Genomic DNA, 19,562 nt, shown 5'->3' with positions numbered 1-19,562 from the left:
AAGCTCCTTTCACGTACGCCCAGTGCAGGCGGTAGCCCAGGCATATACCAATAAAATTGCATATGAATCTTAGTCTGTGTTCAAGGAAAGAACAATGCGGCTTGTAGAAACGAAGGAAGGGTCCAATTGTGGATACCATGGTGATCACCTATACGCTAAAGTCATCCATATTAAGAAGCTCCACCTTCGCTAAGACACTTTAAACTTCGCCCGGCTAAATCCCCCGAGGTATCCCCGAACCAAATAATTTCCAACAGTCTTCAAGGAGCTTTAGCAAGCATTATTCGCACCGAAAAGATAATAACCCCGGAGCAGAAATTGCTCTGAGACACATGTGTGTTTTAAAGTGAAACAGCCCAATGGTGATAACGTTTCAGCACAAGTTTAATCCGTTCAGCGTCACCATCAAGCCCAGGTCTAGATTCACAATTATCTTTGATGCATTTACCCAGCCTCAGCGATAGTTCCCACAACTCCGTAATTTACAAGGACAAGGATGGAATGGTTAAACTGGTGCGGGGTTCATGTCGGTACCATACCTAGAAAGGTAACAGTCCGGCCACTGACTGGTTTCTGACTAATCGAGATTACCCAGCCAGCACTCCGGAACCATCTCTCTGGGAGGGCCGCAAATCAAAAAGTTGAACCAAACGTCATACTTTAATTGAAACACTGCGGAGTTTATCCAGGAAGAGGAAGGACAAGTTTGATTCATTTCCTCCGGTGTAAAGTTCCGTCGCTAAACTATTCAAACTATAGGCTGTACTTGCATTATTTATAGGAGCTCGGCTCCTAGCTAGATGCTTCTGAAATCTGCTTCCTGTATTCAATCATCAAAACTATCGACAACCGGAACCTCAACGACAATGAGACTTTTCAAGCTAAAAGCTGGCCTGGTTACTAGCACATTCTTGCTCACATCAGTGCCAATTGTCGTCGCCGACTGCGCTCTTCCATCGACTTACAGTTGGACATCAACTGGCGCTCTTGCAAATCCTAAGTCCGGATGGACGGCAATCAAAGACTTCACCAATGTGGTCTTCAATAACAAACATTTGGTCTATGCATCCACCACCGACATAAGTGGGAACTATGGCTCGATGAACTTCGGCACCTTTTCGGATTGGTCTGGCATGGCGTCTGCGAGCCAAACTGCAATGAGCTTTACAGCTGTTGCGCCTACCTTGTTCTACTTCCAGCCAAAGAATATCTGGGTCCTGGCCTATCAATGGGGCTCGAGCACGTTTACCTACCGAACTTCAAGTGACCCTACCAATGCTAATGGATGGTCATCGGAGCAAGCCCTTTTTTCAGGGAAAATCTCCGGCTCAAGTACTGGCGCCATTGATCAGACTCTTATCGGGGATGCTACGCATATGTATCTTTTCTTTGCGGGAGACAATGGCAAGATCTATCGTTCTAGCATGCCTATTAACAATTTCCCTGGAAACTTCGGAACAACATCAGAGGTGGTGCTGAGTGATACTCAGAACAATCTATTTGAGGCGGTCCAAGTGTACACCTTGAAAGGTCAAAACAAGTACCTGATGATCGTCGAGGCAATTGGATCACAAGGGCGATATTTCCGTTCATTCACTGCCAGTAGTCTTGGCGGTTCGTGGACGGCTCAGGCAGCAAGCGAGAGCAAGCCCTTCGCCGGGAAAGCCAACAGCGGGGCAACCTGGACAAACGACATTAGTCACGGCGATTTGGTTCGTTCCAACCCTGACCAAACAATGACCATCGACCCATGCAACCTGCAGTTCCTCTATCAGGGACGAAACCCAAATTCCGGTGGCAACTATAATTCCCTACCATGGAGTCCGGCTGTGCTCACTTTGAAGAAATAAAGAATATTCGGTAATGGGATATGGTAACAGAGCTGTGAAGACGAGATTGTGACAGTTCTGAGATGGTGACTATGTGGATACGAGATCACATGGCGATAGGGCTCATGCATAAGGAGATGTGCAGCGGCGGATCAACATGGAATGCTCAGGTCCGGTTTCATTACTATTCGCTGGCGAACTTCGATATAAGAAGACTATTATTCGTTGCCTACATTGTGGGTACGTAGGTAGACTTCATCTACCCTAATGCACTCGCCGAAATTGATTTTGCCATTATACCTGAATACGAATTCTCACTCAGTCTGTTCTGTGGAGATTTATAACGACAGCCGAAGCGATATGCAGGCTACAGCCCTCGCTTCGCTTAGGTGGCCTGAAGGATAAATCCATAGTCAATATGCAAATCCCAGGAATTCATCGCTGCAGTGGTTAGAAAATAGAGGATTGCCCTGGGAAGAGTAAATGTCTCGCCTGGCAAGCCGATGAGAGTCTTATAAAAACGGCAAGACCTTATTTCATACGGCCAAGACTAGGTCTCTGTAAAGTGTTGTGACGGGACTGGGAGCGAAATCCAACTGGCGCCGGGACGGCGGGTCCGCTACACGGGCAAATCCAAACGGCTGGCGGGGGCATGCTATACCGAAAACCTGGGCAATAGGGAGCTTAGGATTTATCAACACGCCGTGAGCAGTTTTATATACCGGTATGGGCTGGCCAATGAGCTCAGCAGATTTGCGATCTGCATGTAGCGCAATGTATGAAGGGATCGGGGCGATGGGTCTGATCAACGAAATTAAATTCAATTTTGGATACATACCGCCGCAGCAAGTGCACTAGCGAGTCTGGGCCTCCTGCGGAGTCTTCTAATCGTCAACAGTATCAACATCATCCGTAGGCAGGTTCGCAAGTGGATTCAAAGTCAAGTTCTCGAAAACCGGTGTGGTGAACTCGATAAAATATCCTTATTTTATAGTTAAGATATCCTTATTTTTAAAGTTAATATAGTTAAGGTACATGTCAAGCGTATTGTTGAGGGATCAGCCTTGTTGACCGCTGAGGACCTGAGTTCAACACCACTGATAGGTACCTACCTGAGTCCCGTTACAGGAATGTTTGACGACCTGAGGAAGTGGTTAAATACCACTAGGTCCCTTTGGGATCGGCTTATTCATCGTTCACGCAATTTCCACCTAGTATGGTGTCATAACACGCCATAGTTCAAAATATAGAGACCCCTGAGATCGCTCAACCGATCTTAACACCTATCAATCATCTGATTCTATTGGACATGCTCAGTACTAGCCAGTACATCAATTCCTCATCCTGACAATGTTGTATATTGCTTATTTTCTGACAACTAGTTGTATTCTTGGTGGGTAGAAAATGCCCTTGCATTGAGGGGCCATCCCAATCGCCTCCAACAATTCATCCCATTGTGACTGCCTGCTGGACGTGCTTGTCATTCTCCTTTCCTAAACATGTATCACTTATGGAAACAAGCATAGCCTCACCGAGGCCCTTCGTGGCCAAATGCCGTTTTATTGTTACGCCGTCTTCCTGGTATCCCAGTTCGAAACTGTTGTGAAGCCTCCCCGAAATTCAACACATGTTCCGCCGTCTTCGCTCGCGAGGCATTGTCTGATCTGCGTCCTCTACCAGCTTGAAAGACTCTCAGCAGGCCTGACACACTGTTGGATGCGCCACCAAATTTCCCCAGTATCTTCCACCGCAGGTTTCTCGAAATGAAACCATATCACGTCACCGATACGTACTCACCAGTCAGCGAAACGCCTTTCCTATTGTTCAATAGATGCCGCTGTGGGTTTGGTGTCAACATGTTTTTGTATATATTCCTTTGACATGAGCTTTTACTCTCTAGTGTTCTAGCGCAAAATGAACAATTCACCGGGTTATATTCATTACTTATCAACAGTAATCACACTACCAAATGGTACGTCCGACTTTAAGCGGCCATGAAAAACTCCCAAGTCGCATCCGGGGCCAGAGAATTCCAAATGCCAAGGGGTGCAGCGTCGTGTCCCCCGTCAAAGGCAATAAACGACACTGGCCTGGAGCATCTTTGAAAGTCCGTTCGAACGAAACCATTACTCCCGGCCCCAGTTTTACCAACATTTTCTGGCTGGCACCCGTTATTCCCAACAAACTTATTCGCCAAATTTACCCCACCGTCAAAGGGTAGCACGGGGTCGTTAATCCCATGAATACCCAAATAAGCGATAGGATCATTGCCCCCATCACACCCGCTGATCAGTCCACCGCTCAACACGCTCACTGCCTTGAACACCTTTGCCCGCGAACAAGCAAGCGCGTAGCTCATGCCCCCACCCCAACTGAATCCCGTCGCGAAGCGAGAACTCGTGTCCACACAGAGGTCATCCTCAACTTGCTTGATGATGGCGTCTATGAAGGCTACGTCTTCGCCATTGGTGTTGGCCCAGCCAGCGTTCCTGCCATTAGGAGCTACCAGAATTGCGCTGCCTTGTGCTCGGCTTTCGAGACCATACCAAGGTTGAACACCCTCGCCGTTGGCGACAGAGTTCATGTTTCCGCCTCGCCAATGAAGGCCGAAAATGAGGTGATGTGGTTTGTTTTGATCGTAGCTGTCAGGGAGCTTGAGGATGTACTCGCGGTCATTGATGTTGTGGACTCCATTTGTGAGGGTCGGCTGTGTGCCGCAGCCCGAGGATGAGGCGGTGCCAACTGTGGCTAGAAGGCCCAGGGCTAAGAGGGTAGAGAGGAAGATCATTATAAATTGGCAAAGAGACAAGATCACAGGTAATGGAACTTTCGTCAAGTAAAATTTCGAACTTTGCCTCAATCTTCGAGATTGTCTGTGAGTGAGAAAGTGAGAGTGAAATTCATAGCCATCGCTATGTATTAATACTTTCAGCTCTTACTTTTAGATGATTAAGACGCCAAGATGATCACCGAAGTCCCCTTCCTCAAGAAGAACGGTGCCCTGCATGGTACGCTTTCGGTAGGAACGCCCTTATTTCCACAAGTGTCATGCGAAGCCATCGTTTTACTTGATACAGCGACATCCCTGCCTAGACCCTGGCCGGATAAATTCCGTGCAGCGACCGGGAATATCTTTCACAGAATGGTGCCTTTACTGAGGGAAAGGACTGCCAAGACACGGAGTTGTTGACCCTGTTTCTTCAGTCCCCAGTGATTTACCAAGAAGTTATGTAACTGTTACTCGTGGATCACACCATCCCCCTTATTAGTGTGTGTGCAGAGGAATAGAGCAGGCGTAGCCATGAACCTGGCAAATATTTTGAATATATAACTATAGGCTGCTTCCGAACGCTCATCATTTTTTCTCTAAGAGTGTTGCAAGCACCGAGTACAGATATCCCGAGCAGGCTATTATGTCATGTCAACTGTCAGAGAGGTAAAAGGCCTTGGAGCTCCAACAGCTCTAGGTTCTTTGCAGGCGTTCACATTGCCATAGTAAATGCATGGTAATCGTACTTTTTTCGAAACAGTGTGTTGCAACACAGAGTAGAAAGCCCCTGAGTCATTTTCATAGATCATAACATACTCACACTTTCAATACATCATGACCATCAAATTGCCAGCCTCGAGACCAGCCCGTGCATGTATCCTACTTCCTGACATTGTACCATAGCTGGCGCACTCTGTAACTGACCCAGTGACGAAAGATTTCAATTGATTCAGCCACAACCTTCTATTTTTAGCCCGCCAATCATATAGTTTCCAATCATTGGCTAAGGGATCGATTGACATGCCAAGGCTCTACCGGCAAATAGGGTCATTTTTTTTGCCGAGATGTTTCTCTGCTTGGAACCCGGGAACTGATAGGGACACCTCAACTTTTGACAACGGAATTCACTACCGAGTCGGCCACCTGACCGATTACTAAAGATTCAAAAGTAGATAAAAGTACCGAAAACACTATGAATTCAAAAACTATCTATTAGGGCACCGGGTAATTGAATGTCCAACATTATTGCGGCCGCTACATCTCCGGGGTGCACGTTGGGCTGGTGGGGGTGGCAGGATAGGCGATTTAACTGGTGCGGGCGGAGGCTGGTCAACAGGTTCAACTGGCTACACTGGCTGCACTGGTGATGGCAGGCCCTCTCCAACTGTAATACCCTGCTCATATCGAACTAGGCGATTCGTTCGTGCCCGCTTTTGCCGTTTCTTCTCAGTCGCAGCCCGTAAATCAGTAATTTCCTGAGCTTGTACCACGTTGGTATGCATTGAGATACAGTAGCCCTTGATAATCTGATCTAGGACAAGCTTTGACGGGGAAGGAGGGCTTCTTGATCCTTTTTTAAGTAATTTTTGAGTGAAGAGAACTGCTTCGGTAGTTGTTTGACTGTTTTCGGTGTTTTTGGACTGAATTGGCTAGATCGGCTGCTTGGGCGGCTGGGTGGTGGTGTTGGTGTTCGGAGTGAAATATTGAGCTTTGAGAGCACACACTCTGGGTCTAGTGGAACTAGACCTGCTCCTGTAAAACTATGTTAAATAGTCTCTAGTTTAAAGGTCTCTTTTCGCGCCTGAGGATATTCTGCTAGGAAATCGAGCTTATCAATATGATTGAATCCTAGCCGTGCTTGATTGGTAATCAGACGACTATAGGCACGTTTAAGAACAGCAAAACATCCAATATCTAGCGGTTGAAGAAGATGGGATGAATGTGCTGGCATGCAGAGTGGGATAATTGAGTTTTCAGCGCAAATCCGGTCGAATTGAGGCGTGAGATGGCTACCATGGCCATCAAGAATCAGAAGGCGATGTTTTCTTTCATCCGACTTGACGTGAATGGGATGAATAGATTTTGAAGCCATCGGACGCTAATTTCATCTGAAGTCCAGCCATTAGGTGAAACTTCAAATCGCCAATCTTTTGGAAGGCCATCAAACCAACTGATGTTGTGGTTTTTGGCTTTGAAGATAATACAAGGTGGAAGAGCAAAACCTGCTGCACTGATTGACTCGATTGTAGTCACCCACTCACAATTTCCAGGTTGTAGAACTGCCCGGCGACCATAAAACTCAGCTCGCGTAACCACCTTTTGTGCTGATATAAGGCCCATCGCAAGACCAGTCTCATCAAAGTTATATATATCCTCTAATTGGATGCCATTCTCATCGATTGCAGATTGAAGAGTTTTAAACCATTCACGTAGGACCTTTGGATCCTCATTTTGGGCACGTTGGTAATCATAGCGTTTTGAAAAACGAGTTTTGATCTCTTCTTGGCGTTTGATAAAATTTGTTGCCCAATTTTTTCCAACAGTTGATGGGGGGTGTTTCCACGGTCGGCAAGTAGAATATTAGCCATTTCTCTCACATCAGAAGGCCTAGGGGCTGCACCACGTGAATCCATAGAGAGTATCCACTGGACAAGTGATTCTTCTTCATATCTAGTAAATTTGTGACTATTGGCATGTGTATCCACTCGATATTGGTGGCCGTTGACGCGGTCTCGAAGTGTTGAGCGCGGTATCTGGTACCGCGCTGCGATCGTGCGTATAGAGTCAGTAGAGCCATTCTGAATATCTCTGATAGCTAAGAGGATTCGGCCTTCCTGTTCATTCGAGTTTCGGCTTGATTGAGCGTGTTTTGGTGGCATGGTGAGTGGTCGAAGATGGTGGGTACGCGTCGGAACGCGTTTTCGGTCGAAGTGGGCGGTTCGCTTGGGTGGGCGGCTCGCTTGGGAACTACGTTAATGATGATGACCAGGATGACGAATATATATGTGGACCACGAATAAAGTTTCCGTCTCGTGCTGAGGCTATTAATAGTATTCAGAAAGTTCTTCTATGGGCTCAGCATGAAGAGGTCACTACTGAGGAAAATATACGTCAAATAGAGGGGTTAGAATGTCTATTCAATAGGCTACAGTTGGATGGGAGGAAACAGAGGACATTGGATGACTTCCTAATTAGGAATGAATATATGTCGATCAATATAACCAAATTAGTCATCCGATCACAATAACGTAACTAAGCACAATTCACTTATGGCACGCAAATTCTGTTGGATGGTGGGTTGTGCCATAAGCGAGAGTTGACTGTATTTCCGGCAGGTTAGCAATGATTTACCCCTGACTTTGAACTCGACAATCATTTGCTGTAGAAAAACTATAAGTACTCTATCAATTGAAAGTATACGTGGACTCAATAAAAGAGTCAATGTCGCAGCTAGCTGATACAGTATGGCATTGTATGCAAGAATGGGGCTAATCTACCAAGGCGAACCAATCCAAAAAGATAGGATGAATTAATTGAAGAAAAGAAGAAAAGAAGAAAAGAGCGTATGCTGCGAGGACACGTTAACTAGGGTGTCCTTGCTTACATGAGTAGGGTGAGGGGGTGAACCTCCCGATCTCGGAGTGTCGAGAATCCCCTAGTACAAATGGAGATATCACGACACAAACGGAACTGAGCTATTTCGGGTGCTACCCCACTATCCTCGACAGTTAATAACGTGGATTTAGCGTACCAGGAGCGGCATAGTTCAAGGAGTGAAGAATGCAAGATATACCCCGCGTTGCCTATAAAATAGACCGGAAAAAGTGAACAGCGATAGCATTCTTTCCTCCACAGCAAGGTCAAACATATATTGTAACCTGTCGGACTTTTTGGCCCGATTGGGGCCTTCCTCTGAAGATGGCCCAGGTCCCATTTGTAGATGTTTGAGATAATCAAGCTCACACTCGAATAAAAGCCACGTCGAGTGGTCCCTTATTTAGTTGAGATTCAATATTGTTTGTTTGGAGTTGGCATTCGCCCGTGGTTGATGAAGCAACTTCCACGTGGTAGGCACTCAAGCATCCTTTGTTAAGAGCACAGATTAAAGCACACTCCGCTTGACTTAGCCCCTTCACGACCTTCAGAAGAGACATCTGTGGCTTGCCCATATTCACGTGGCACTTTTTCTTCATAGAAACATTTCCAATTTGAACAACTTGGTCAGATCCACCGGAGTTGCAGTATTTAAACGCAGGGACCTGGCAGGAAGTAGGAGGGGTAGCACTGCGATCCGGACGGAGTGTAACATATCCGCTCGCTGTCTGAGGGGCCCCGAGACTCTGGCGAATTGGGTAACATTTTGCTGCTGCGGCAACCCAAATACTTCCCTCGCAGTCATTTGATGCGTGACACTGCTCGCCACACTGTTGTTGAGTCGAGGCCGAGGTTGGAACAGAATCATAACCATTGTACCAGGTGTCGCACTCGACCTTAACAACGCCTCCAACGGTAGCGGACTGGCCACCAAGAGAGGGACAAGTGCTGGGAGCATCATTTGGGAGTGAGGATTGAGCAGCGCCCATAGAAGCCAAAGCCACAAGGGCAAAAGGCAGAATAAGTTTGGTGTTGGCCATTGTAAGAAGAGATGAATGAAAGGGGTGTACTTCGTTCTGGTAAAAATGAGTGGTAGAGGGAGGTATTTATGGACTCACGGTAAGTAAACATTGCTCAGAAATCATATAGCAGCATCTCAGTGAGACTTTTCCTGTCCAATCAGTGATACGTACCCAGGACTTGTTTATTCAAATGTGAGGATCGCTTCCGAGCGAGATTGGCTGCGTCAGTAAATTGCCAATAAATAGTCGATCTGTGTAATATGCAAGCAGGAGCAATACTTCAGTCCTAAGTAAGGAGGCTCTTAATATATAACAGAGATGATCACACATAGGGAGCGACCCACTTTGAAGAGGACAGAAAAAGCAAGGCAAGAACTTGCAGGATTAGGCAAGGTGTAGCAACTGGGTTCAAGCGGTGTATCCTCAGGACTGAAACAGGAACTGAGCTAGCGAAGAAATCGTTGTACAGCATGCACAACTTTCTGTAAGGATTCTGTCGATCGGAGAGACTGATAGTTAACTATTACAATCAGGAGCAGGATGATTCAGCAGATACCCAATCTCCTACCTGTTTTGCATGGTAATCGGGTATTCTCGGAAAAGCAGCGCTGTAACACTAAAAACCCCTGAATAGATGGCATCCTGAACGGGAGCCGACAGATAGTTCTTCAGTCAATCAATCGATCGCTGGGATGGTTCAATTGGCCCCTCACGAGTACTAGTCGATACCGATATCCGAAAGTCCGACAGATTCTTCCAGTGTTGTGGTTTCAGTAATCTGCGCCCGAGAGAGAGCTCAAGCTGCATAATGTCTTTTCTCTAGCATTTTCACAAGAAAACTTGCTACAGCCCTTAAGCGAGCCGAGGGATATGTGATCCTCTCCCTCGGGATACAACCATTTATCTTTTATACTTGTTGATCATACCTCGGTAATTCGCGATACTAATGACGGTATTAAACTTGGTTGATTCAGAATACAGGGATGTAACTATTGGGCCAGCCACTGGGAAGGCACAGAGGCAAAATGTAAGTGTTATAATCAAGGCTGGCACATGACAACCTCTACATCACCTAATGTAAGGATAGCCTAGGGTGCGGCATATAGCCTGGAAATCGATATTCTTTGGGCCATCGAGCTAGCGCTGCACTATTAACAGATCTACGTAATCGACGTGTGTTACTTGAGCTTAGCATGATCGATCAATAATTAGAGAAAAAATCATTTTTCCATAAAAGGTTTCATTGCTATTTTGGCAAGTCGTGGTAGCACCATATACTGCTGGCATTGTGAATGATCGAATCATGAAGGATGGTTGTATATTATCGTTCGACGCTTCAAACGGCCAATTTGCCTAGAACTAATTATAGAAGTGACCAGAAGCCATTTAACCTGCAGCTATAACGGAAGTAAGGGCTACACGCAGTCACTACCATCGAGGCTGCTGCGTCTCCACCCTATGTTACACGGCAGCTACCCAGGCAGTATTGTCTCCAAATGAGCTCATTTGCTGCATAATGCTGAAATTTACAAGACTTCGCAAATCCAAACCTGATGAATGACGAGGCAAGGAGAAATATCGCAGCTTTTGCTTATGGTTGTAATCCTAATATACATAGGCCTCATCTGCCCCCGAATCCCACTACCCTTTCCCTAATCATCAAAGCATTATCAGTATCTCTTATAAGACATTGCTATCCTCTCATACCTCCTCCACTTTCAGCCGCCATGAGAGCTACTCCAACCTCTCTTATCGGCATTGCCTTACTTTTCGGGCTCGCGAACGCCCAGAGTCCCTACGACAAAACTTGCAATCCACCCCCCGCGGGGGATCAGGATGTTGAGACTGGTGTTGTGGCTACCTACGGCTGCGGAGAGATCCATAACATGGGCGACTACGCTCATGTGCAAAGCACTGTCGCAACGCCCGAGGACTGTGCCACCGAATGCGCCAAAAGGACTCCTGAGGGTCCTTGCAGCTGGCACGGTGGTACATGCTACTTGTACAATGCGGGTGCGGGTGCTGCGCCCTGGTCTGACGCGGTCACAATAATGACAAGGAAGGACTGGGATAAGCTTAAGGTGGCTTATGATAAATGTCAGACAGACAAGGCGGTGACTAGTGCTCAACTCACAGCTTGTCAGGCAGCCAAGGTCCCTGGTGGACCTCCTTCTGGTGGGCCTCCGTCTGGCGGGCCTCCTTCTGGTGGGCCTCCGTCTGGCGGGCCTCCTTCTGGTGGGCCTCCGTCTGGCGGGCCTCCTTCTGGTGGGCCTCCGTCTGGCGGGCCTCCGTCTGGCGGGCCTCCGTCTGGCGGGCCTCCGTCTGGCGGGCCTCCGTCTGGCGGGCCTCCGTCTGGCGGGCCTCCTTCTGGCGGGCCTCCTTCTGGTGGTGGATCTACCCCAGTTGTCCATCGGCAGCTGGCACCTGGCCAATGCCCACCAGATGATGGACGCGAGCGTACAGTCGATGGCGTTACTTACACTGTCATGTGCAAGAAAGCGTATTCGACTGGTGTTCCTAAGCATCTGGACAACGTGACTGAAGAATATTGCGTGAAGGCATGCTCTTCAGACTCCACCTGTCAGGGTGCAAACTTCAATACCGACACCAACAACTGCGAATTGCATTCATCTTGGGACGGCCAGCCAAAATACACAGGTGACGTTACCTACTGGATTGCGTATCGCCCTATTCAGAAGCGCTGAACTGCGGCGAGGCTGGGTTAGAAGGGATTCAAAGTGGTCTTCGAGTTATTCTAGCTATCAAAGTCCCTAAAACAGATTTCCAGAAATATAATTTTCGGTTCCCTGTTGCGAATGACCACTGTATCTTCCAATGAGCTTGACCTTAGCAGAACTGGAAGATGTTAGCCCGTAATCCCTGGTATCCAATAAAATTTGAACCCGCAGCATGAGGATAAGCAATAGTGGGGATCCCGAAACACAACTTTATTTTCAAATTTGCCAATCACCTCAATCCGGATGGACCCCTAGGAAGCAACAAGCGCTACAGTAAAGCACCTGCGAGGTACAAAGGTAGAAGTTGACACTTCGCCAGTTCAGCTGCTGCTCTGTTTGCGCTGTTTGTCGCGTCTGCGTGGAACCTTCTAGGAGTTCCAGGCTTCTAATTATAGACTCTTGTATCTGTCGTTCTATCTATACAAAGGAGCTCGCGTTTTTTCGGTTAGGTACTGAAGAGGGGAACGCTCGATGGCAGCACGCGCTGAGACGTGCGGCTCGATTCAGCAGAAAACCACCATAAAACACACGCGTATCAATCAGGAAATAGCGAGAATCCCAAATGTAGGGGTCAGGCCGGGGAGGTGTAAGAAGGTGTATTCTAGAACTAGCTATCCGGCCACCGTATACTGCCGGCTATGTCACATAACATGGATGGCACCCATGTAGTAGGGGGAGGGGGTCTCCCCACTACAGTACGAAACGTGTTCTTTTACCGTATCATGTGGTCAGGTTTTGAAAGAGTCTCTATCTCCAATATGGAAGGCGAACCTGGGCGGTACTGTACAATATTTGAAGGCTTTGTCATTGAATAGCCAGCAGATAACTCGAGGAACTGACTATAAAAGCAATGTGACTTCCTTGGGGATATCCTAATTTCATCCAGACAGTGCCACACCGACAGAACACCCGAGGCAAATTATTAAACCGACTATCAGACCCTCAGGAGAGAACAACGCAATGAATACTGCAAGTCCATCAAATGATCCTCCCATGTACGGCGCCTTGCAAATCCAAGGTATCCAGTGGCAAAGGTTGCTAGAAGACCCGACTGACTTAAGCTGCGCAGTAGTACATTCAAAACTTACCCTGAAAGAGCTGATACATGACGGATGGATGGGTAATAACTGCGGCGAGGTTGATCATCCGGATTCAATGCGCACAGGTGTACTTGATACTGCGAGAGCCGCGACAGAGGGGCATCCTCGGGCAATCTGGGAAAAGGCCATCGGGCTTGGCCTACGTGATGAACCTATCTACAAGCCCGTTAGTATGAGAAAAGTGGCGTGACTTATTGGAATGACATGCGTAAATGGCTACGATTCTGTAGTTGGGCCTGGGGTTATTTGTGCCCTATTTAGTGAACTATATGATGGTCCACACTGGTCAGAGATATCGTCCCTATGAAACAGAAGAACTAAGATATGTCTTCCGTGTTCATGTGGTAAACGATGAAACCCATGATTTTGTCGGAGATCTATACACAAAGTTCGACTATTATTGGCCGAACATGCAAGCACGGAACTGGGAGCGCGGCTCGCACGAATACCACGACCTGCTTGACACGCCCAATGTGCGGGGGGTTGTAACCCTTGTGCTAGGAGAGTTTGCTCGAGGGACAAGGTACGTCCCATATGTCATGACCTGGACTCCCAACCACCAGAAAAGATGGAGGCTTCACAAGTGTATTCCTATTTCGAGAGTCGAGTCTAGATTAACTTTCTTTTTGAGAGGAATAGTTCCGTCGCTAAAAGTTTTCAGTATCATGATATCTGCATAAAGCTCTGAATAATTTACTATAGGAGACGAAATGCTGGTAGAGGTTAAGTAGCAAATTAGCATGAATTGGCGGATCCAGCTATCCCACCGCTGTGGAAGCCATGCGAGCACCTATTATCTGGCAATAGCTTCTAATACATTCGCGTCATTAGAACCTGTGAAAGAACTTTTCCTTCCAGAATGAATTAGGTAGCGCGAGCGAAAGATTCCATAAGACTTGTAATTGAATTCCAACTCGACGGGCAACGATGCCGAGGGTGTTTTAAACACGAGGTAGTAGTGGACTTTGGTACAAACTTCTTCCCTTTAGAGTGCAAACATTCTTCACAAAGTCCCCTTTTTACCATCCGTAGATCTGCCCCCAAGAGCAAAGTCTTGATTCACCTAACAGGGTTTATAAAGATGTCCCTTAGCTCGCTCACATGTTGACCTACGTGAGTCGACACTTCTGGGTGCCTGCTGAGACTGACAAAATTTCAAAGTCACTGTGAAGACCACGAAAAAGTTTTTTCTCGACAATAGTGTAGAATTAAAATGAATGGGATTCTGTTCGGGCATAGTCTCCCTAGGATATCATATCTGTTGGCAGATTTTCACCAGAACTCGAAAAGTCAACACGTACCGAATGTGCCAATTCATCTGACCGTCCAAATCCAAGCTTGTTCAAGCTCGCACCAGACTGTAGTTTCTCCATTTCCGTCAACTTCAGGATCAAACGTATCCCGCATTGAGACACCGTAATGACATCTAGCCTTGCGGTTATCTAGTTGGTTGCCATCCTGTCCCCGATGTACGGCCTCGCTGTTTCAGTTAGTTGAATATCGTTTTGGGTGATGGTTTCCCTCAGCATACTGAGCGACTGCTGACCATCTACCAGGCAAGTTTGTATTAGCAGATCAAAAGCCCGGGGGTGTTTTTTGATCTTGGAACTCCCGCGTTGGATGGTTGCATGATGCAAAGACCCGCAACTCTGTTCTGAAGACAGCTGAAAGGTCCTCAGAAGCACAAAGCCTCCAACCAGAAGGATTGTCTGTATTTAGTTAGCACCTTACATGGCCTTGTTTGCATCTTCAATACTTTAACTTTGGAGCCGGCCTTCCCTGCATTCGATTTTTGGGGCTGCAACTAAGTCTTGGATCACTTGAACGTCGGAAATATTAACTCCATACCATGGCCTCGCGGAATGAAGTATCTTGAAATACCTGTTAGGATAGAGAAGACCGCCTGTCAACTGAATCACCGCCTCATCGGATATGCCCGGAACCCGTATGAAGTGGTCCGCGGCGGCAAAGCCATCTTGGTCAAACTTCCCTGCAAATCTCGGTTTGACATAGTTTTGGCAGTGCTTGAGGTGATGGCCCTCGAGTTTTGAGACTGGCTATTCCATCTGTCGACTCCGATTCTCTCTGCAATGAAGACTCAATCGCCCGTCGAGCATCACCGAGCCACATGTCGCTCCTAGTCGGGTCATGGATATTAGCATCGGTGTATTTGACGAGTCTGTGGGTCAGTACCTGCATTCTGTGGATACCTCTTGCCGAAGGGCCCAGCCTGGGTGATGTGGTGTTTGATGAGATCCTGCATGCATAGGAAGTCAGGCTTAGTGTGGATTCCTCAGCATTTGCTATCTTAGTACCTACCGCGGTGCCAACCCCAGCATCACAAACCAGGACCTATTCCTCCTGGTCCGTGTGAGATTGTCTTTTGATTTTGATATCCTGATGAGTAGTTGAGACTTACGGCCAGGTCATTTGGCTGTATAGTACGGATAGCGCAGACAGCAGTTTCTTCCACCTTTGCTAGCATAAACAAGTGCGACTGGAGGATGTGTGCCAGACATGTCTCACGGAGTGTAGTATATTCCACTTTGTCCGACCACACCCCGGGGACTGTCACTATGTAGTTTGCCTCCATAGTATGGGAGTGCAGTTCCAAAAAGTCGATCCAGCACTTCTCACGCGTGGTCGACCAGAACCGAAGAGAAGTCTCTAGACGCCTGAACTACCATCTTTCCCAATTCGTGAATGGCCTCTTCGGACTTTTTTGCGGGGCCATAGCGATATTTATCACTGTCGTCCAACAGAAGCTTGATCTCTCTGATAGCCTCGGGCACGCCCTGAACTTGATAGCACCACTGGATTTTCGCTTTGCAATTGTAAAGCACCGTTAGGACCTTCTGTCCGGTATTTTCAAGACTTTCAGTGACTGTAAGAGGATTTCTAGGAATGTGAGTATGTTGTTCCCTCCACCCGGCCACTTCTGGATGACTTCGATATCCTCAGGACAGTCTTCCACTGCCCAGGCGATTTAGGGTTTAATTCTTCAGGATGCGTCTGGGTGTTTCAGTCCAGGTCAAGAACCTACTCGCCAAAGGTCGTGCCAAAATCGATGCTAACGATTATTCTAGTCTTGAGTGGTGTCGCACTTGCCATCTCAACGGTGTGGAGCGCTCAACAGAGGAAGAGTTTGGGGAAACCGACAACGGCCAAGACAATCGAGAATTTCTGGAATCTTTTGAACAGCAACGAAGAGTAAAAAGGGGTATTAGGGGAGCGAGTGTCGCAAACAGAAGTCGCATCGTGCCGTCATTGCCTCCCGCTTGCCCCCATATCGGGCGTCGGAGGTGACGGGGGATGTGGTGAAAGTATCACCCTGTGGTCATGAATCACATCAGTATTTATTTCGACTTGATCGGCGTGATCCCAGTACTCTGGTCTTTTATCCCACACCTCCAGTGCAGTCAAGCGGCCGTACTACACGATGAATTTGTTTACTCCCATGTTCCGGGGAAATGAAGCCGGGCTCGATGAGCCGAATCAACGATTCGACATGGCAGACTCGCCAGATGAGCTCGACATGTGCGGTAAGACGCCAACGGCTGTTCAGAAAGATTCTGATTTGTTGATCGCTCAGAATATAGAAATGAAGAACGACATGAGAAATGAGGTGGATCGCCTGGAGCGAGTGTGCACCGGCTTGCAACGCAAGCTAGAAACGCTGGATGCCGAAGCAGAGGTCTTACGGAGAGCGCAGCTTTCGCATCAGGAGAAGATCCGACGTCAGAAGGAGCTTCTCGATGAGGCGACTGACTCCGCAAATATTGCGGTGGCGGAGAACCGGGAGCTGGTTGCCAAAGTAGCAAGACTCGAGAAATGGACCGACACGATGGATGATACCGAGGCAGCCCAAACGACGCGCCTGCTCTATCAGGAGTTGGATGATTGGGTGAAACGGCAATTTATGCGTCCTCTCACCAACGGTATGTCCGCCGATTCCGACGTAGACGAGAGGGGCGAAAACGCGGTTTGTCCTACCGGTGAACCATCGTCCCATCTTCTTTACGATATCGAAAGTGAAATCTTCAAATCTCTATTCGTTTTGATCCTGGCGCCTTTCATGGCCGGGTCCAGGAAGTCGACATGGGAATACAGTCAGCGGGCGATCGACCGGGAGGTACAAAAGCTCTGTATGTCCATTCTTGGCTGATGGTAACAGTCTCAACAAGAGTTTTGTAGCAAACAGCACTAACTACATAGGCCCTGTGCACGTCTGGCAGCACTGGCGATCTGCGACAAGCATCGCGGCTGCGTCTCTAGATCACACAAAGCTGGAGGAAACCTGTGACGAGATTGTACAACACTTCGAGGCGAAATTCGGACACTTCGCCGTCACTGATGAGACCAAGAGAAGAAGTCAGTTGAAGCATATTCTCTGGAAATGTGTCACCTTCAAGCATAAGCTGGAGCGGCAAGGTAACACATACTGCTTTTGGTGGAGTTCATCCGGGATGGCCTTGCGCGAAGAACGCATGATGAGCATCACCGGAGAATATCCCCCCGACGGAACAGTTGGGCAGACCTTATGGCCGATGCTTTACCGACAAACCCCGAATAAGTGGATTATTGTAGCGAAAGAGGTGGTGGTAATTAGCTCACCGGCATCATACGAGGAAAAGGCGCAAGAGGGCTTGCAGCCCCAAATTTCGGGGACTCCAGCTGAGATGCTATGACGAAAGGCCGCGAGATGGGTGCCGAGGGTTGCTACGATATGGATACAGTTACCATTCAGGCAGGTGGCTTGACGTTTGAAATGACCTTGTATGTAGAGAAAACCATAATGTACTAGTAATTCTTGCTCAGCCCAGGAAAACCCTTACCCGCACACACACACGTTCGATTACAATTCTTAGACACCATTGGCAAACCCATCCCCTCCAGCTTCCGTATCAATCTTCATCGAGTCCATCAGTCCGCAGACCTCGAAGATCTTCCGAGGACCCAATCCTTCCGGAGTTCCCACTACCCCCTCCGTCTTCAGACGCTGCAGGGCAGAGCGAATACCCAGGTAAGCCGGGGCAATCGATGCGAAAGAGAAGATCATGATGCGAAAGCCCATCTCTTCCGCCTCCTTGGTCGTGATCAGCGGACTGGCTCCATTTTCGACCATGTTGAGCAGGAGAGGCCAGGGTGCCAGATCCTGGACGGCCTGACGAGCCTGTTCCTTCGAGGTAAAGCCCTCGAGGAGACCGACGTCGGCGCCCATGTCTCTCGCAGCCTTTAAGCGGCAGATGCATTCATCGTAGCCATGTTGCTGAAGCGCATCTGTGCGCGCAATAAGAACGATATCCGAATGCAGTCGGTCCTTCGTCAACTTGGCAGCCCGGATTCGTGTCAGGTACTCATCTAGGCTGACCACCTTCTTGCCGGCCAAATGGCCGCAGCGCTTGTTCTGGATCTGGTCCTCAATATGAAACCCAGCGACGCCGGCCTGGATGTATTGCTGAACTGCCTTGGAAACCATCAACGGGCCTGGAAACTAGCTTTAGCGGTGGGACGTTGGGTAGCTTCCGGCCGCCCCGGGGAGGGTTCGAGACGACAGATTCCGTTACATACCTCCGTATCCCGTATCCATGTCAGCTATCAGTGGGGGGCCGAAAGGGTCCAGATTGGCGATCATCTCGGCGTTCGTTTTCATATCATGAAGCTGGGCCAGACCGAGATCGGCCATTCCGAGACGGGACGCAGTCGTGCCGGCACCGGTCTAATATGATAATTAGTGTCTTTCTCTCCCCCTTTTTGCATTTCATTCTTTCTTCATTTATTTCATTACCCCCCTATGGGAGAATGGCGAGAAGGCTATTTGGTCCACGTACCATGTAGAGGCCCTTAAAACCGAGCTCCATGGCAATTCGGGCAGAAAGTCCATCGTATACACCGGGACAGACAATTAAGTCTTTCGTGTCCTTGAGCATGCGGTGCAGCTTGGATGCAGCGGGAATGATATAGAGATTGACAACGGGCTCTTGCCGGGTGCCGTTAACCTCATAATACCCATCTTTCTCGACAGTGATGGTGATCGTCATGTTGGCGGGATTGCAAGTAAAGAAAACGGCGTTCGTGGGGCTTGGATCAGTGTGTTGCACGAGAAGAATCTACGAGATCAACACCGGCTATTTATACCACGAGTGTCTCCTCTAGGCCACGGATAGCAAGCAAACACACACACCGGGGATTTACGAGTACGGGCACCGATAATGCATGGTTGCAGCTGACGATCATGATCACACAAAACGACCAGTCTTGGTATCTTGGAGATGCAACATTTCGCCATGCGCCAAGACAGCAGAAGACCTGTTGCTTCGGTGTAGGGTCGTACCGATTCAACGACAAGACCCGGATGACCCCTGCCCAGACATGAGAAGCGGACCTCAGCACCGTCATCAGTGGCCACATCCCACCGAACTGCAGAGACTAGGGCTTCAGATAATGCACGCGATGAGATACGGCCATTCAGGAGGCGCGGAAGGCGCCAGAGGAAAGGTGAGAATGCC

At 48.2% G+C, this 19,562-nt stretch overlaps 10 protein-coding genes across 10 annotated transcripts; 4 read left to right on the top strand and 6 right to left on the bottom strand.

The window, feature by feature from the left end:
- Positions 1 to 866: 866 nt before the first annotated feature.
- N7532_010958 (glycosyl hydrolase family 62-domain-containing protein) lies at positions 867 to 1,850 on the top strand (the record flags this gene model as incomplete). The annotated part of the gene is made up of 1 exon (XM_056623449.1): positions 867 to 1,850. One exon carries the CDS (start codon positions 867 to 869, stop codon positions 1,848 to 1,850), a length of 984 nt encoding a protein of 327 aa, XP_056470865.1.
- A 1,963-nt stretch (positions 1,851 to 3,813) lies between these two features.
- N7532_010957 (CE1 family esterase) lies at positions 3,814 to 4,617 on the bottom strand (the record flags this gene model as incomplete). Its single annotated transcript, XM_056623448.1, has 1 exon — positions 3,814 to 4,617. The coding sequence occupies one exon, from the start codon at positions 4,615 to 4,617 to the stop codon at positions 3,814 to 3,816; it is 804 nt and encodes a 267-aa protein (XP_056470864.1).
- Positions 4,618 to 8,558: 3,941 nt separating this feature from the next.
- N7532_010956 (uncharacterized protein) lies at positions 8,559 to 9,233 on the bottom strand (the record flags this gene model as incomplete). Its single annotated transcript, XM_056623447.1, has 1 exon — positions 8,559 to 9,233. One exon carries the CDS (start codon positions 9,231 to 9,233, stop codon positions 8,559 to 8,561), a length of 675 nt encoding a protein of 224 aa, XP_056470863.1.
- Positions 9,234 to 10,942: 1,709 nt separating this feature from the next.
- N7532_010955 (uncharacterized protein) lies at positions 10,943 to 11,920 on the top strand (the record flags this gene model as incomplete). The annotated part of the gene is made up of 1 exon (XM_056623446.1): positions 10,943 to 11,920. One exon carries the CDS (start codon positions 10,943 to 10,945, stop codon positions 11,918 to 11,920), a length of 978 nt encoding a protein of 325 aa, XP_056470862.1.
- A 993-nt stretch (positions 11,921 to 12,913) lies between these two features.
- N7532_010954 (uncharacterized protein) lies at positions 12,914 to 13,780 on the top strand (the record flags this gene model as incomplete). The annotated part of the gene is made up of 4 exons (XM_056623445.1): positions 12,914 to 12,971; positions 13,023 to 13,219; positions 13,284 to 13,576; positions 13,756 to 13,780. The coding sequence occupies 4 exons, from the start codon at positions 12,914 to 12,916 to the stop codon at positions 13,778 to 13,780; spliced, it is 573 nt and encodes a 190-aa protein (XP_056470861.1).
- A 587-nt stretch (positions 13,781 to 14,367) lies between these two features.
- N7532_010953 (uncharacterized protein) lies at positions 14,368 to 15,252 on the bottom strand (the record flags this gene model as incomplete). Its single annotated transcript, XM_056623444.1, is given in 3 exon segments — positions 14,368 to 14,533; positions 14,935 to 15,043; positions 15,063 to 15,252. 3 exon segments carry the CDS (start codon positions 15,250 to 15,252, stop codon positions 14,368 to 14,370), a joined length of 465 nt encoding a protein of 154 aa, XP_056470860.1.
- Positions 15,253 to 15,405: 153 nt separating this feature from the next.
- N7532_010952 (uncharacterized protein) lies at positions 15,406 to 15,646 on the bottom strand (the record flags this gene model as incomplete). Its single annotated transcript, XM_056623443.1, has 2 exons — positions 15,406 to 15,450; positions 15,473 to 15,646. 2 exons carry the CDS (start codon positions 15,644 to 15,646, stop codon positions 15,406 to 15,408), a joined length of 219 nt encoding a protein of 72 aa, XP_056470859.1.
- Positions 15,647 to 15,686: 40 nt separating this feature from the next.
- N7532_010951 (uncharacterized protein) lies at positions 15,687 to 16,164 on the bottom strand (the record flags this gene model as incomplete). Its single annotated transcript, XM_056623442.1, has 2 exons — positions 15,687 to 15,951; positions 16,097 to 16,164. 2 exons carry the CDS (start codon positions 16,162 to 16,164, stop codon positions 15,687 to 15,689), a joined length of 333 nt encoding a protein of 110 aa, XP_056470858.1.
- Positions 16,165 to 16,492: 328 nt separating this feature from the next.
- Positions 16,493 to 17,741, top strand: N7532_010950 (uncharacterized protein; the record flags this gene model as incomplete). Its single annotated transcript, XM_056623441.1, has 2 exons — positions 16,493 to 17,198; positions 17,269 to 17,741. 2 exons carry the CDS (start codon positions 16,493 to 16,495, stop codon positions 17,739 to 17,741), a joined length of 1,179 nt encoding a protein of 392 aa, XP_056470857.1.
- Positions 17,742 to 17,917: 176 nt separating this feature from the next.
- Positions 17,918 to 19,094, bottom strand: N7532_010949 (isocitrate lyase/PEP mutase family protein; the record flags this gene model as incomplete). The annotated part of the gene is made up of 3 exons (XM_056623440.1): positions 17,918 to 18,540; positions 18,625 to 18,772; positions 18,885 to 19,094. The coding sequence occupies 3 exons, from the start codon at positions 19,092 to 19,094 to the stop codon at positions 17,918 to 17,920; spliced, it is 981 nt and encodes a 326-aa protein (XP_056470856.1).
- Positions 19,095 to 19,562: the final 468 nt, after the last annotated feature.

This window comes from Penicillium argentinense (genome assembly GCF_028826775.1).
Source record: "Penicillium argentinense strain IBT 30761 chromosome Unknown utg000010l_segment0_segment0, whole genome shotgun sequence".
Classification (NCBI taxonomy): domain Eukaryota; kingdom Fungi; phylum Ascomycota; class Eurotiomycetes; order Eurotiales; family Aspergillaceae; genus Penicillium; species Penicillium argentinense.
Note: the sequence above shows the minus strand (reverse complement) of the source record. Positions and strands in the feature narration are given on the sequence as shown.